Source organism: Zeugodacus cucurbitae, chromosome 2, assembly GCF_028554725.1.
Source record: "Zeugodacus cucurbitae isolate PBARC_wt_2022May chromosome 2, idZeuCucr1.2, whole genome shotgun sequence".
Taxonomy (NCBI): domain Eukaryota; kingdom Metazoa; phylum Arthropoda; class Insecta; order Diptera; family Tephritidae; genus Zeugodacus; species Zeugodacus cucurbitae.
The window spans coordinates 82,882,593-82,898,484 of NC_071667.1; the positions used below are offsets into that span (position 1 = coordinate 82,882,593).

At 36.6% G+C, this 15,892-nt stretch overlaps 2 protein-coding genes across 4 annotated transcripts in view; one reads left to right on the forward strand and one right to left on the reverse strand.

The window, feature by feature from the left end:
- The window catches only part of LOC105220733 (mucin-5AC), a 58,627-nt gene that overhangs the window by 20,582 nt on the left and 22,153 nt on the right, over window positions 1–15,892 (reverse strand). For all 3 annotated transcript variants that reach the window (XR_003753184.2, XM_029045567.2, XM_029045583.2), the window contains exons 2-4: window positions 12,820–12,980; window positions 1,967–2,186; window positions 1,180–1,895 (exon numbers count right to left, since the gene is read on the reverse strand). Coding sequence is in view for 2 of the 3 variants with exons in the window: in XM_029045567.2 (XP_028901400.2) it covers window positions 1,180–1,895; window positions 1,967–2,186; window positions 12,820–12,837 (954 nt within the window). In the remaining variant the exon portion in view is untranslated. The remainder of the gene's footprint in view (window positions 1–1,179; window positions 1,896–1,966; window positions 2,187–12,819; window positions 12,981–15,892) is intronic.
- Window positions 8,102–11,061, forward strand: Far2_1 (fatty acyl-CoA reductase wat). The gene is made up of 8 exons (XM_011195627.3): window positions 8,102–8,454; window positions 9,055–9,167; window positions 9,235–9,483; window positions 9,547–9,808; window positions 9,882–10,095; window positions 10,289–10,522; window positions 10,580–10,837; window positions 10,905–11,061. The coding sequence occupies exons 1-8, from the start codon at window positions 8,391–8,393 to the stop codon at window positions 11,044–11,046; spliced, it is 1,536 nt and encodes a 511-aa protein (XP_011193929.2). The 5' UTR covers window positions 8,102–8,390; the 3' UTR covers window positions 11,047–11,061.

The following is a 15,892-nucleotide window of genomic DNA, read 5'->3' on the forward strand; positions in this document are numbered from 1 at the left end:
TTCACGGGTATGAAGAGTTCAATTTACAAATTTTCTGTAACTCTAACAATTGCCCAGTCTCAATACTCTGTGTGGCTTTTTCCTATTTCCAAAAATAAAGATAACCTTAAAGAGTCGTCGTTTTACAAGCATACGAGAAATCGCTGAAAGAGCCAAAGGCTACCCCAAAAATCGAGTTTGAGTTGTGTTTCGACGTTTAGGAGAAGCGCTCGCATAATGGCATAATATCGATTGGGGACTATTTTGAAGACGCACACCTCGAATGACAGCTGCAATACTGACCGAGCTTAGGAGTATGATAGGATACCTATGAGTGTTTCCTAAATAGCATTTGTACAAGAATCATAAAATTCTCATCTATCAATCTTCAATCAATATCTAAAACTTTAAAATTTGCATCAGAATCACTCCTACAGACACATCCTGGAAGGAAACCCGGCACTCAGGTACATTAAGAAGATTAAGAATTGTTCCTTCATTTACACTGACGACTGCGGACAACTTTAGTAAAATATCCTCAACGGCCCTCGACTAAGAGGTAGTGTTAAACCCTTCATCAACTCAGTCCTTGTGAATCATATCCTAGAAGTCTAAACAATCTCCGTAGTGATCGAAATGTTATAGTTGACCAACCCGATACTTTCCTTCGAACGATTCCTTGCGTTACATTATTACCTTGACCTATAAAGCTTCCTGAAGATCCCACCCAAAATAACAAGGATTCATGAAAGGACGGAATTCAAACTTATATGAAATCAAATTCAAAGATCAAGGTTAACGGAGTTTGGATTAATTTTAAATCTTAAAGAGCGGTCACTTTATTCTTCTCTATTAAACCGCGTGAGCAATTTCAAATCATATTTTGAATTATTATTTTATTATTGCCTTTGTAACCCGGTACACTGTAACGTGGCGCTTCCACTTATTAGCGATGTTTCAGCAAATTACAACAAACAATTGTATTTGACGCAATCAAACCGACAGTGCCAATGCGCCACAACAATACACAGCAAATTACCACTCAACCAACCGCTGACACGCGCCTTAGCCAATTTAGAGAAAATTCTATCGAGACAAATAAATCAACCACGCATTGTGTGACACCCGCCATATCGACAAAATACAATTGAACTGGTCACCTCGGCCCCGTGCCCTACGCAATCATTCACTACAACTCACCTGACACTGCTGTGGTCCATGACGCGTTGGTGAAGATAATTTCGTACGGTTCTTCTTTAGCGTCGCACCCGTCGCACCCCCCGCTGTGGCACCTTTGCTGCTGCCGCCGCTCTTCAGCACACCGCCACCGCCACCACTGTTGTTGCTGTTGACACTGACGATGCTGTCGTTGCTGCTGCTCGACGAACTGAAATTGCTATTGCTGCTGCAATTGCTGTTGCTGTTCGTGTTGCTATGGTTCAATAGCGACGATGAGCTGTGACTGCTCGTGCTGCTGTTGCTCATTATCTGTGCCAGCGACGTGACGTTGTTGGTGTTGCTGCAACTGCTGCTGCGTATCAGGCAATTCTTGACGTAGCTGCTGGTCGTCTTGTTGGTGGTGTTTGTTGCGGTGGACACCGTTTGCACGGCTGATGACTTGCCCGACGTATGCGCCGTCGTTGTTGTTGCTGCTGCTGTGTGCGCAGCTGTTGTTGCTGTTGCCGCAGCGCTCTGATTGCGACTGCGACTGATGGTGACTTTGTTGGCAGGTGCGGAGGTGCAGGTGGAAGTGGAGGTGTTCGACGCACTGCTCGTGCTCGTGTGGTTCGTGGATTTTGTGGTCTTATTGTTGTTGCAGCTGCTGCTACTATTGCTGCTAATCGGATTATTATTATGATTTGTTATTGTTGTTGTCGGCGTTGTAGACACCAGCGCACTGCTGTGATTTTTGAATGCTGCAAATTATTGAGAACAAAATTGAGGAAAATGTTAATCGAGGGGGAGTAACATTTTGTAGCATACTTACAGGCTGTCTGCAGTGAACCGAATACGTCGGCCAGCATCTCCGGATCGGGATAGCCGATGGTCAAGGCATTTTCCAAAGACGTTTGCGTCGGCGACTGATTGGAATCGGACGAGTCTCTCAATTGTAGCGTAACGGAACCCTCGGTGCCGACAGAGGCGCTGCACATCAAAACACGCGGCGACGACAAGCTCGTTAATGGCAAATGTATACTCTTCTGTACCTATAATGTGGCCAAGCACACACAAAGAAAACAAAGCAAGACATAAATAAGTAATGAATGCACAAATTACATTTTCAAAATCTAAAATTAAAAATAAAATGTGAAATTTTCGAAAAATTCACATTAAAATGCAAGTAAATGCTTCGCAAGTGAATAAGTATTTTAAATTTTATTTGCAAAGTTTGGTGGCCCGCCTGCGCTAGTCACTTAAAATGAATTATTCAATATTATTTGCGGACTTTAGCCTACCTCCCACTAGCCTCCCTTATGTCCGCAGGGCCTTCACATATCCCACGATCAGCACAGCGGCCCATATTCACAGCGACTGCCAGCAGCGCCCGCTAATGCGCCTGACTACAAGATAATTAATTAAATGTGCATGCATTCACTCTTCAGGTCCAACGAGTGCCGGCGTTGTCGCGCCATGGGCACTATGACTCGACTATGGCCAAAATTTAAGTTTGTGGGCCATAGTAATGACGGAAGTTAGAAATATAATTATGTGAGAGAGCAAAGTGCGCATTTGTCCTATCACAAATTGGCAAGCAGATTTGGTGAAGCTACAGAAAAAATAACAGAAATACAAAAGTACGAAAAATACTGCGAACAGCTAATAAATGAACGGTATATTTTTGACATTTTAATGCTAATTTAAATATCGTCTAATGGCAATGGCATTTCTTCTTTGTTCTTATTTTTTGAAAATTTTCACTTATCGTGCAGAATTGACAAATCAACTTTTTACTAGCAAATTTAAGTTGGACAGTTTTTAATACTTTAATATTTTATGAATTTTAAAAATCATAATATGATATACAATATAGAATATATGGAATTGATCTGTTCAATAATATTTATAATGATTTTCGACAACAGGTAAAAGGTCTGAACAAATATTTTACCCGATCTTATCTTATATATAAACAGGCTATATTCGCTTAGAAATATCTTCCTAGGTTTTTGAAAACGACCGTCTGTTTTGAGGTTCTGAACGTTTAAAGCAAAGACACTGAAGTTGTGAGAAAGTTTCAAATATTACTGTTATTGTTGTAATAACCGAAAGAAACCCCATTGATATGAGAAATGCTTGACAGATACAGATTGTGGGATATAAATTAGAGCCCATTCCGTTTATGTCTCTTTCCTTGCTTTAAATGAAATATGTATATACTGAATCTTTTTTGTTGTTGTAATAACCGAAATAAACCCCAATAATTTGAGGACTGCTGCCGTGTTGACAGTTCTTGATCAAATCAAGATCTGGGTTCGTTTCGGTTACGTTGACCCAACAGTTTCGAGTCTCGTTCCTTGGTTTAAACCTCTTCCATATATATATGTATCATATTCCGGAATATAATTAGTTTTTTGGAATCAAACGACAAATACAGAGGCTTTCAAACAGCAAGGTGACTATCATTGAATTGTAAGATAAAATATATTTTTTTTGATAATTTGATTTTTAATAATTTTATTGCATTGTAAATTTGACAGTTCCGCATTGTTCCCTGCAAACTCAAAAATATATAGATCCATACATAGGTATGTAGGAATGCACATAGAAAAGCATTTAGAGAGCATCAATTTGGCCAGTGTCTGTCATCTCGCACTCACTTTTATTGGGGGCCGAACGGTCCATTGGGCGCGAGTGCTGCCATAACAACCACAGCGTTTTGCCGAAATTCGCAGCACATAAAAACAGAGAAAATGCAGCGCCAATGTGAATACGCGGAGAATTCGAGGAATTTCCCAAAAAGCAAAATTTTATGCATTGCAAATACATCATGCGGGCTCGAGTAAGTGCTTACAGAAGAACTGCAAGCATGAAGAGCGCACAAAAAAATGTCAAAAGGCGCTTGAAATGAATTTTCGGTGATAGAAGTGGAAAATATAAAAGAATAAGAAAAAATAAATAAATCATTCAGCGAGGTGCGCTGTGTGGGTAGAGGAAAAAAAACGCTGAGAACTTAATTTAATTTATAACTAATAATGCTAGGTTTTCATGTGTGCATGAAACCTCTTTCTCCGGTGGAAACATAATACCTTGAGAACATTTCAAAATCTTTAACGAAAAAAACAGCACAATTTGTGACGCGTGCGACATTGTGCCGTCACTTTTAAATCGACAACAACACCGCAACTAACTATAAATACTTGATACTTTTGTATCATTAGGCGCATTTTAAAAATTTCCATTTATTTTGTTTTTTAGAAATTTAATGTCAAAAGCAGAAAAGTGTTCCACTATATGAAGGACAGATATTCATTTTGTGGTTGTAGAGTATGATTAACCGCAATCAACTGCGAAAAATTTTATGCAAACCAAAAAAAGAAATAGAATGAAAGATTTTTTCTAAAATAATCGGACCCTAATCCTCACACTTCAATAGTTGGTGTACATATATCTAACCCAGCAGTAAAAATGCGTCGTTGAGGAAAGTCGAGCTAAGCGCTAGTTCCGTTTAACTAACTTGGCCCAGAACAGGCCAAGAAACATTAAACATTACGTTAAGATAGTTAGAGACCAGATTAAATTAAACTAAATAATACATGCTTTGCCTTCGATATCGCCTGATAATTTCATAATCTAAAATGAGGGACCTCATGCAATTATTTCAGACATATGTATAACAAGATTTTCCTTATTGAGAGGAAGATCCGGTTATGTGCTATTCGAAGTCATTATTTATAAGTGGTTTACTATGATCCTGACAGATCTCAGACCTGCAATGTTAGCGGAGTCTGATGACCATTTGAAAGTTAAGGGTAGATCGTAATAAAAGAAGATAATGAAAAATCGTAATTATAGCGATAGGCGTGATAGCAACAATGGTGAATTATAAAATCAAAATTTACCCAAAAAAGTTATTTTTCAGTGTAGTTCCACCAGGATCCATGGATATTTTCTATGTTTCGTTAGTTTGCGTAAAATCAGAGAGTGTTTATTTGTTTACTGATCTTGAGACAGGTTCTCAATTCCGGGCAAATTATGTGTAAAGAAAGAAGTTGTGGAGGCATACTAAATTGGCAGATCTTGAGCTTTTAGTCCAGATGTGGGAAATCCACACGTAGCAACCAAGACCAAGTCACGGTATTACATTTTCATCAACTTGTTATACAAAAGTCTTGAATTAAGTTCTCAATACAAAAGTTTAAGTAAAAAATTGATGATTCATCGAGAGATTAATAATTCTTAAACAATTTGTCAAAAAGTTTGGGTGGGTATAAATGCGCCCTTAAAGTTACACCGAAGTCATAAAATATGCTTTTCTATCCCGAACTCAAATAAAACTTCAAACTTTTCCGTCTGCTATGTTTCGTAGACGCAGATATTATAATAAATATATGAACGCACATACATAACATAGAGAAATATGTAAAAAGTAATAAAATCTAACAGACAATAAGGCGGCATCAATACTACGTCCACTTGAGGAATAAAAAAGCCTCGGCTAATAAAGACAGGGAAACTATCAAATGTAGCGTGCAAATGTGTGAAAAATAACATAAAAATTTCCTTTCATTTCAAATGCCAAACACATGTGCACACACTTTCCATTTCAATATACATATTTACGAATATAAAACTCTCATCCAACGCGCAGAAATGTGTAGGCGGATGATTTTCTTTCTCTTCTTCTTCGTTTTTTTTTCGCTTCGCATTTTTCATAGTTAAATATAATATTATAAAAAAAAACACGCACATAATTTCCCTAGTGTTGCTTTTTAATGAATATGAAACAGATATGTACACACACATACAGTTATACGTGTGCGAATGTGTGTGTGTGTGCAAGTATTTTGCGTGCCTTTTCCAACATGATTCATATGTCAATCAAATGTCAATGTCACGCAGCTAAACAACGGCGACGATGACAGGCACGGTGAAAGCGGCAATGAATGGGATCGGTGAACGGTGATGATTATGACGCCGACAAGAATATGTTTAGCCGCAAAGAAATAGACGAAACAACTATTTAAGACAGCACATGAGGTGCATATGTATGTATGTATGATGGAACTACACATAATTTCCATACGGATTCCAAAAAAAACAACGAAATAAATTTCTAGCGTATTCTCCAACAAGTTTAATAGAAATATTTTTTTAAGCTCCCCTAAATTTTAATGGACGATACAGTGGAAAATCGTTTCGCTGATTACCACATGGAACATAGAGGATAGAAGACTCAGTAATTCAATTATATATCGATGTTCCATTAAGGTTTTAACCCGATCCGTCCAACCTCGAACTTTAAGTGAATATTACTCTCACTCATAACCGCTAGTCTACCCTGAAAATGTTCACTAGCTTTACTAAATTATTTTTCCGATGCATTTTTTAGATTGAAAGAGCTCATATCCGAGGGGTAGAATTGAAGAACTAAATGCTTTGTTTGCTTTTGTCATTGTACAAAATAATGTTTGTCTTCCGAGCAACGATCTGTGGTGACATCTGCCAACTTCTGTTTTATTAATACATTTCGAATCATCCGTTGTTGGCTCCATACAAATACTCGTGACTGGTACTCAGAGCTCCGCTCTCCAGACAATTACAATAACTAACTGCATTTCGTCGTCTACTCGAGAGCATATCCACAATGAGATCCGCATGCTATCCATCCGTAAGATCCATAGAGAAAATCTCTATTCAAACGGATTCTGTTATGATATTTTGGAGACCCTAACAAACTTAAGATCAGTCCAGCATGGAAAGAGTTCCCGACTAATCGCTTCTTTACATAATAACTCTATTTATCAAACACTTTCCCTATGTACTGACGTCGTCAAAGCAACTTTCCTGATCATCTAATGCTTCGATAACAATCTACTATATTTCCTTTTTTGACAAAAGTTATAGATTTTGACCTAACACAACCTAGAAAATATACCTTGTGAACATGGCAATGTATTTATTTATTACCGTAATAAAAATTGTGTAGCAGCTATAAGATGTTTTTTTATTTGAAGAGTTGGAGACTGTCGCATTTCATGACGAACTTTGTTCAAGCTACAATGAACTTACAAAAGATAAAATAATTATAATCTATTAGACATGTGAATTAGTTCAAGTTAAATGCTGTAATTGAATCGTGTCTAAACAAACGATTACACTTGCTAACAGATTTAATTGAATTAGTATGGGATCTCATAAGGCTATCCGATATTTTCGAAACAATACTAACCCATGTTGAAATTATAAGTTTAAAATTCATTCAAAAAATGCTCAAAAGACTGACTAACCAATAATTACCGGATAAATGTATAAGAACACTCCTTAAAGATTTGGGAAAATTCGATGCATTTGAAATTTCTTGGTTTGTTTTTTCGTCCTGCTAAAAGAGCACATTCTAAACCACCAATGAAAAATTGAAACAAGCTGAGATTTTCAAAAAAAAATCGAAATATTTTCAATTCTCTCCAAACATTAGATTTGATCTACAACCTAACTGCAATTTTTTAGAATCAAAATTTGTTAACTAGTGTAGTGTTCTTTAAAATTGTCGTCAATGCTGAACACTTACCCCTTGGAACTGTAAATACGTCTTTGCCCTCAGTCAAAAAATACATTTTTTAATCTGAGTAGCTACAGTGAAGGTCTGACAATGCAGAGAGGCTATGAAAGTTGAAATTTATGACATTCGTTTTATATCAAAAATAAATCTACAAAAAATTGCACAGACTTATCAGACATCCCTAGTGTTAAAGCAAGTTTCGATGTGACAATATTTTAATTTTGTTGCCCGCCTAAGGGGGTATCAATTTGTTTTGTAGTTGCAAAAAGAATAAAACAAGTTCTAATATATATGATTTTAGACAGCGCATTTGAAGGCTGCCTGGTATTGTAAGTGTTTTATAACGTAGTTACTGACTACTTTTCACCTCATTAGAGCTAAGTGCATGAGCATTCTACCAATTAAAAGCACATTCATACGTTGTCTCAGTGAGCACGCGTACACAATTATCGCGCCATTAATAGGTGACCCAGTGAACCAACAAACGTCGAATTAAAGTATGCGAATCCCCGTAATTTGGATTTTGTAGTATAAAACTGCAGCGCTCTTCTCAATTTGCCACACAGTACTTCCAGACTTTAAGGCAACAGGTGTTACATACAAAACGTTAATTTGTCGGAACCCAAAGGCAATACATGTGTAGTTGTAATTTAAGATTTTAGTATCGTTTTGTGACGAAGTCAAACCAAAAATGCAAAGTTTCTATGAAAACAAACACGTATTCATTACCGGCGGAAGTGGTTTCCTGGGAAGAGGTAAAATATTTGTGTTTGGGATGAAAGTGTTTGCAATTAAATAAGTGAAAATTTTTACGAATCAATTAAGTTCAGTTGAGTGCGGAAAGACGAGAACTAAATTTCAATCAATAAATTTACGGTTGATCAAATACAACGATACTTCTCATAAGCTGGAACACCGCGAGATTCATAACTTCCTTCAGATAGGCTACAAAACAACAATAATTGTTCTCAAACCATGGAATACCTATGGATTCATACATCTCTACAGATACCTAGTTCGAGACTTCCAAGCAAGGTAGTGAAGGAAAAGAAGACTTGCAACGGCAATAACAGCGACAGCAAGTTTGGAAAATCATGCCGCAATCACTGAAGCAGAAACAGGTTTTTTTCACTCAAACTTAGTAGACAGCTTAAAGAATGTTGAATGCTATAATTATCTGATAGAGAAACAGCTCCGCGGTGGAAACGACATTTATATAATTGGAATTTATTATCATATCTATTAATTTCATCGATCCGTTCCATTTTCTCGTTTTTCCCATATCCCACAGCATCTTTCGTAACCTACGCTCTCATACAACATACTCACATAACTGTTTTTAATCTATTTTACAGTAATCATCGAGAAGTTGTTGCGGAAAACAGATGTGAAATGCATATATATGCTGATCCGCGCTAAGCATGGCACCAAAAGTGAGGAGCGCATCAAGAAAATACTCTCCGGACCGGTGAGTACGAATTCTTAGAGTATTTCAAATCTAACATGAAATACAAAACCGATCCTTTACTCAACAGCTATTCGACAAAGTCAGAGAGTTGAAACCGCAGTTGCACACACTCATCACACCGATTAATGGCGATTGCGCACAACCCAATTTGGGCATCTCAGTTGAGGACCGCGAACTCCTAAAGACAAATGTGGACGTGGTCATCCACTGCGCAGCCACAATACGTTTCAATGAGCCACTATATAATGCACTCATACTGAATGTCGGTGCCATCAAATACATGTTGGATTTAGCCAAAGAAATGCCGAAACTACAGGTGAGTCGGAATATAAAATGGACCGTACAAAGCTAAATGCATAACGATTTTCAATCATTTTAGTCCTTTGTGCACGTCTCCACTGCCTTCTCCAATTGCATTTTGCCACACATAGAGGAAAAATTCTATCCGGAAATTCTTGGCATCACCGCTAATAAAGCTCTCAAAATGGCCGAACACTTGGGACCGGAGCTAACCAACAATTTGGCTAAGGAATTGTTACGTGACTTCCCAAACACTTATACCTTCACGAAAACGCTTGCCGAAGAGCTAATTTTAAGTGAAGCCTCCACACTGCCGATTTGCATCTTCCGTCCTGCCATCAGTAATTATAACCTCAAAAACCAACATTGGTGTGCAATAAGTGATGGTTGTTGTTGGTTTTATTTATTTTACAGTTACTTCCACTTATGCAGAGCCTATACCCGGTTGGGTGGACAATTACGCTGGTGCAACGGGTTCTCTATTTGCTATGGCTCAGGGTATGTTGCGTGTTCTCTATATACACGTCAATAATCCGGCATTGGTGGTCCCAGTGGACTTTTGTGCAAACACGATTTTGGCTTGTGGCTATAAAACGGGGCAACAAGAAAAGGTCGAAAATGTTAAAAGGTTAGTATTTTTGGGAGAAGTTTGAATTGATCACATATTCTTCTTACTCCTTCGATCGTATCTTTTGGAAGCGGCTGTTTTCGTTAGATTGATGAAGAGATATTTTTATGGCTAAATAAATGGCGAGCGAGTCTCTCACTTACATCTAACTCTTTATCTTATAAAACCCTGTCAACTGTCTCTATATTTTCAGTGAACCCTTGATTTACAATTATGTGCCGGACGCAAGTAACGTCATTACTTGGGGCACTTTGGCGGACACCACTCAACACTATGCAAGGAAGTATCCCTTCTCGAACATCCTATGGTATCCCTTCACTGTAAAAGTTCAATCGTTGAGACTCGAGACAATTCTGTCGTTCTTCTTACACATTCTTCCAGGCTACTTGCAAGATATGCTGCTGCGTCTACGTGGCGAAAAGACAAGGTGCGACTATTGCATAAAAATTCAGTGAAGATTTTATTTAAACTTACTCACTTTCAGAATGGTGCATATGTATCAAAAGCAAGATCAGTGCCTGCAAGTCCTGAACTATTTCAAAACCAATTTGTGGACGCACAACACAACAAATACGAAAAACTTGTGGCAATCTCTCACGCCTGACGAGCAGTCAAATTTCAATTTCAACATGTCTGGTGTATGTTGGAAACAATACTGCAATGACATCTTGTGCGGAATTCGTCGGTATTTGGCTGGCGAAGATGAGGACACTATACCGAAGGCGGTGAAGCGTTTCAAAAAGTAAGTGTGGGCGTAGCGAGAAATAAGCTTTAAGCTAAGCTAAGATTCAAATTTGTATTTTTTACAGGTTTCAATTTATGCACCGATCAATTGTGGCTTTAATAGTAACGGGTCTTACGATGTTCGTATTTTTTGTGGCATTTTATTTCCTAGAGAAACGTTACTTAGATACCAGCTATTTTAGAACTATAAAAACTATTGCAAATTAATAGATTTTATTCCATAAATTATGGAACTTCATATTTGTCAAATAAGAAATAAATAAAGAAAGAAATTTTAAGCTAAATTTTGTATTTAAACAGAATCGTACTAAATTACTCATATATAGTAGTTAAGAATAGAGTGGATCTTACTCATACTGTATTGTAAGAGTAACTGGGATCGTATTTTACTGGATGTGTTCAAAAAATAACAGGAACTTTCGTTTTCTAAAAAATATTTATTCGTTCGTCTACATTATAGCTATCAGCTTCCAAACAGTTGCCATTCGATATTACGCACTTTGTCAGCACTTCATCCAATCGTCGAAACACTTCTTAAACTCAATTCTTGGAATGGCCGTTAGCTCTTTCAGTGATTTCTCGTAAGTTTGTAATACGACGGTCCATTAAGGTTGTCTATTCTTTTCTTGGAAATGGGATAAATGAGTCAAGTATGAAGGCATGAAGCACGAAGCCGTTCCGTACCGTTGTTTTTTTACACACCACGTATTATCTACAATGCGAAATATCGGTAGAATTGATAAGGGAATGAGACATTCAAAGTGTTTGAAAACTTGCTATATTCCAGCTTGATACAGTATGAGGGAAAATATGCGTCACTTAAGAGTCCTAGTCTCAATACTTCGAAGAAATTAATCAGGATTACTTTTGAAACTCACCACTGATTGTAACTGAACGGTATATAATAAAGTGATTTAAGTCTTCTGATAACCTCACCTCGTATTCTTCTTCTGAAAAAAACCTTCAATTTTCAAATTCTTCGAAGGATCTAAGAAAACTAGAGTACATATACCAACGGGGACTGAGTCCACTTTGATATCCGATCTAACCATACTTCATTTTCACATTTGATAACTACAATAAAAGTAATATAAAGGGGAAATTGCTGATGAAAGAGGGTAGAAAGCCAACAACTGATTCCGGAAACATCCGCTTGTCTTTGGGATCTTAAACTTTCGACATTAATTGACACACGCCAGGTAACCGCTTCCTTATAAATGTTACATCAATCACTTAGTAGAAAATTTTTTCATTCAAGAATACAAAAATGTTGTGATCTTGACTTTACCACAGTATTCGGCAAGGTCTCAAGAATGTTTAGTCTCCTTCTCAAGCTTGTTATGTCTTTTATCAGAAGCTTTTTCGTTAAATAAAACCGTCTTGACATTTTGATATTATTTGACACTGGTCTTCATAATTTTCAGCCTCTTCATGTCACGCCTGTTATGTCACTGAATAGAAGCTTTTTCTTTAATTTTTTTTGTTGATTTTTTGGAAACAAAATTTGGCGCAATTCTGACAAATGCTTATTTTTTCCATAAATAGATGTATAACACATGTTTGCATACGTATAAACTCTCCAATACTGACGCCATTCGATTCGTCACAGCTATGAATGGTTTGCCAAAAATTAATGAAGTACTCAAAGTACAACTACACCGCATACGTAAGAACACCCACCTCAGCGGCACACACACACACACCTACACACAGCAAACCATATGTAGAAGTGTGTGTGTGTATGTCTGCTGAACGCATGAGGACACCCGCTCATTTTATAAATTAAGTGCGCGCATATGGCTCCTAATAATCCACAGCCAACACAACACTTACATATGTACACGCGTACATATATTTATGATTTATTTGCATGTTTTTTTATTTTTTTTTTTTTGAATATTTGAATTTTTGCTATTGCTGTTGCTTATGCAACAAGTTTTCCACGGATGAGTGATAAAAATGATTCATATGTCTACTTACCGAATTTATGGTAGCCATCGTGGTGAATGGTGTTGGTGGTGGCGATGGTTGTTATAATTATTTTGTTGGTGGTATTTGTGGTTGTAATGGTTGTATTGGTGGTTTTGGTGGTGGTATTGGTTGTGGTTGTGGTGATGGTGGAGAGGAACAAAATCAAAAATCTGCAAAAAAGAAACAAGAAACATAAAGATGAAAAAAGAATTCATTGATGAGTCAAAATGGTGCAAAATATATATACAATAAAACTACAAATATATTTTTAATGGTGTACATATGTATGTACACATTTCAACATAGATTATAAATATATGCATGTGTGCGCTTTATTTATTTACAATAATTTTTGATGTTTATAAAAAGCTTAAGAAAAAAGAAGCATTAATGCGGCGAGTAATCCTGGCTGTATATGATCTATTAAAATGGCAATAAATTTGCGTTGATGAAATTATTACACATTCATATATGTATGTATGTATGAATAAATAAAAGTCTTAAATCTGTATATACATATTTATTTATGAGGATATTATTAATTTGAATATTTTATTTTAATTGAATTTTTTCCTTTGAATGCAGGCATTTAACAGTTTTATTACAATTTTGAATGTTTATTTATCATCAAAAATTAGTTTATTACAACATAATTATTCCCTTCTTCTTTCAAAATTCACATGCTTGAAAGCTTAGGGAAACATACGTTCATATAAGTTGACTTCCTTATGGTTTAAGTACAGCTAGGTATGTAGTCTACCCATAGCCATACATATTGGAAGTGGTGGTTTTCAAGAAGTAATAAAATGGATATACTTTAGTGTTATTGCCAAGAATTTAGCTTTATTATAAAGATAAGGGGTTGCCATCAAATTTTAAAAATTATTTGGGGCAATTGAGCGCCGTGACTGACTCGCATAAATTCCAACCTAGAGCCCTAATTTGCCACAATTTTTTGCAGCAATCGGGGCCGTATGTCTGCTAATAAAAGTTGTTCCGCTGTAGGATGGGTAGGTACATTATGAAATGATAAGCCAAACTGAGTATAAATACAGTAACAGCTGTCAAAAAGACCAACTCCGAAAAGGGTATTGCCTGATTGAAAACCATACGTCTAAAAAACACTTGTTATAAGTACCATATAATTATTTTATTTCATTACGAATATAGTACTCAGAACTGTTTGCACTATTTTCACCCGATATTTAATACTCTAATATTACGTCTCCATTGCGTGATGCAACACTTAGGACTTGACAGTTTTTTCTTTTATGATACACTCCGTTACTATTCATATCCCTTACCTCACTTATTTAGTCAAGCATCTCCATTAAATATTGCCATTAGAACAAAAAATTGGTAAATTGTCATCTTTCTGGAAACCAGTGAGAGCACTATTTGAGCACTATTTCTCCGTCAAAAGACTTGTCACCTGCTTGTTCGATTCGCCACTCTTCTATTTAAATAATATAACGCATCTTTAAAGGCGAGGTCCAATAATTTATGTTGGAAGACCCAAAATGGTAATAGTGATTTTGGCGACAAAAACTTTTTTTTTAAACAAATGAAAGAAAATTGACGCATGAATCAAGCCTATATACACTACGTTGCCGTAGAAAAAAATATTAAGTGACTCTACTGGGTATATCGTATATAAATATGTAAATAGCTTGGGCATTTCACTAAAACCTGTAAGCCACCGATTTACTGCAAGGCAATCATAAATATAATGTGTGCGAAAAAACAAATCTACATTTAAATATTAATAATGTCACTTTGACTAATGATGACGTCAGCACTTACGTTTTCCGATTTATGTTCACGAATGGAAGCTGTGGTCAGCTGTTTATACCCACGCACATAAATATTGTTTCAATTATCTCATAATATTTAAAATGATGACAACAATGAGTGGAAAAAATGGGAGAACAAAAAAATAAATAATTAAATAATACAAGATTTGTTAAAAAAATTGAGGAAATTTTCGTTTTTTGAAAAAAAAAAATTATTCTCTCTTTCAAATAGTCTTCATTCGATGTTAGCATTTATGCCAGTGCTTCTTTCAACCGTCGATATACTTCTCAAACTCAGTTCTGGGGATAGCCTTTAGCTCTTTCAGCGATTTCTGATGGCCCCTTTAAGGTTCTCTCTATTTTTGAAAATTGGAAAAAGCCACACGGAATCAAGTCTGGCGAATTTGGAGACTGTGGCCTCGTTACGGTATTGTTTTTGCCCAAGAATTCATGAACAAGCAACGAAGTGTGAACTTTTAACAAACGAAAATCGCCAAGCTCATAAAAACACGGTTCTCATGGTTGTGAAAGAACTAATTTTTCTACATTGAATGATTTCATCAAATTTTTTATTGGGACAGCTTGCAAAATACAACACTGCGGTTGTGAAACTCGTGATAGCTTCACACAAGCCACTTTATCGATTACCAAAACGCAGAAACTGCCAAAAATTTCATCTCTCGAGTTGAGCGCTGGGTATAAAAAAAATTAAATTCACCGACCACAAATTAATATAAGCAGACGTCTAGCGCTGCCAAAGAAAAAAATGAAAAGCTATAACTGGCAATATACTACAATTTCGCTTCGCATTATACGAGAGTACTCGGAGGAATTATAAATTCCTCACGCTCGTGTGTGGAAATGATGAATGATGCTGGTGATATTGAAATATACGAGCGAGAATATGAAGCTAATGATGATTACAAATGACGGCGTCGCCGTTTTAATGTCTTATTCAAATCAGAGGTGTTGACATTGAAGTACATTTCGCCAGCCGTTTGTCTTACACACACACACGCTTTTACTAACATGCATTGTATATATACAAATGTGAGTAGTTTATTTTTGAGGTTTTTGGCTTTTGAAGTGCACCCACACAAAGTCCAAAACCCACCAACACGCCCTCCATGGGTGCGCATGTGTGTGTGGCCGGTAAGTGAAAAGTCGGCATTTTCAACGAAATTCCTAAGCAAATACGTAAGAGGTTTTTCAAATGACGACGAATCCACGTTAGGCACTACGAAAGGCGTTGGCGGTTGGCTCAAGGTGTTGCCAACGAAAGTGACGGG

Bases quoted from the DNA above. Each gene is read 5' to 3' on its own strand.
- Far2_1 (XM_011195627.3), top strand. From the start codon at position 8,391: ATGCAAAGTTTCTATGAAAACAAACACGTATTCATTACCGGCGGAAGT. The intron at 8,455-9,054 runs GTAAAATATTTG...TCTATTTTACAG, and splicing joins AAGTGGTTTCCTGGGAAGAG to TAATCATCGAGAAGTTGTTG. The intron at 10,838-10,904 runs GTAAGTGTGGGC...TATTTTTTACAG, and splicing joins GCGGTGAAGCGTTTCAAAAA to GTTTCAATTTATGCACCGAT.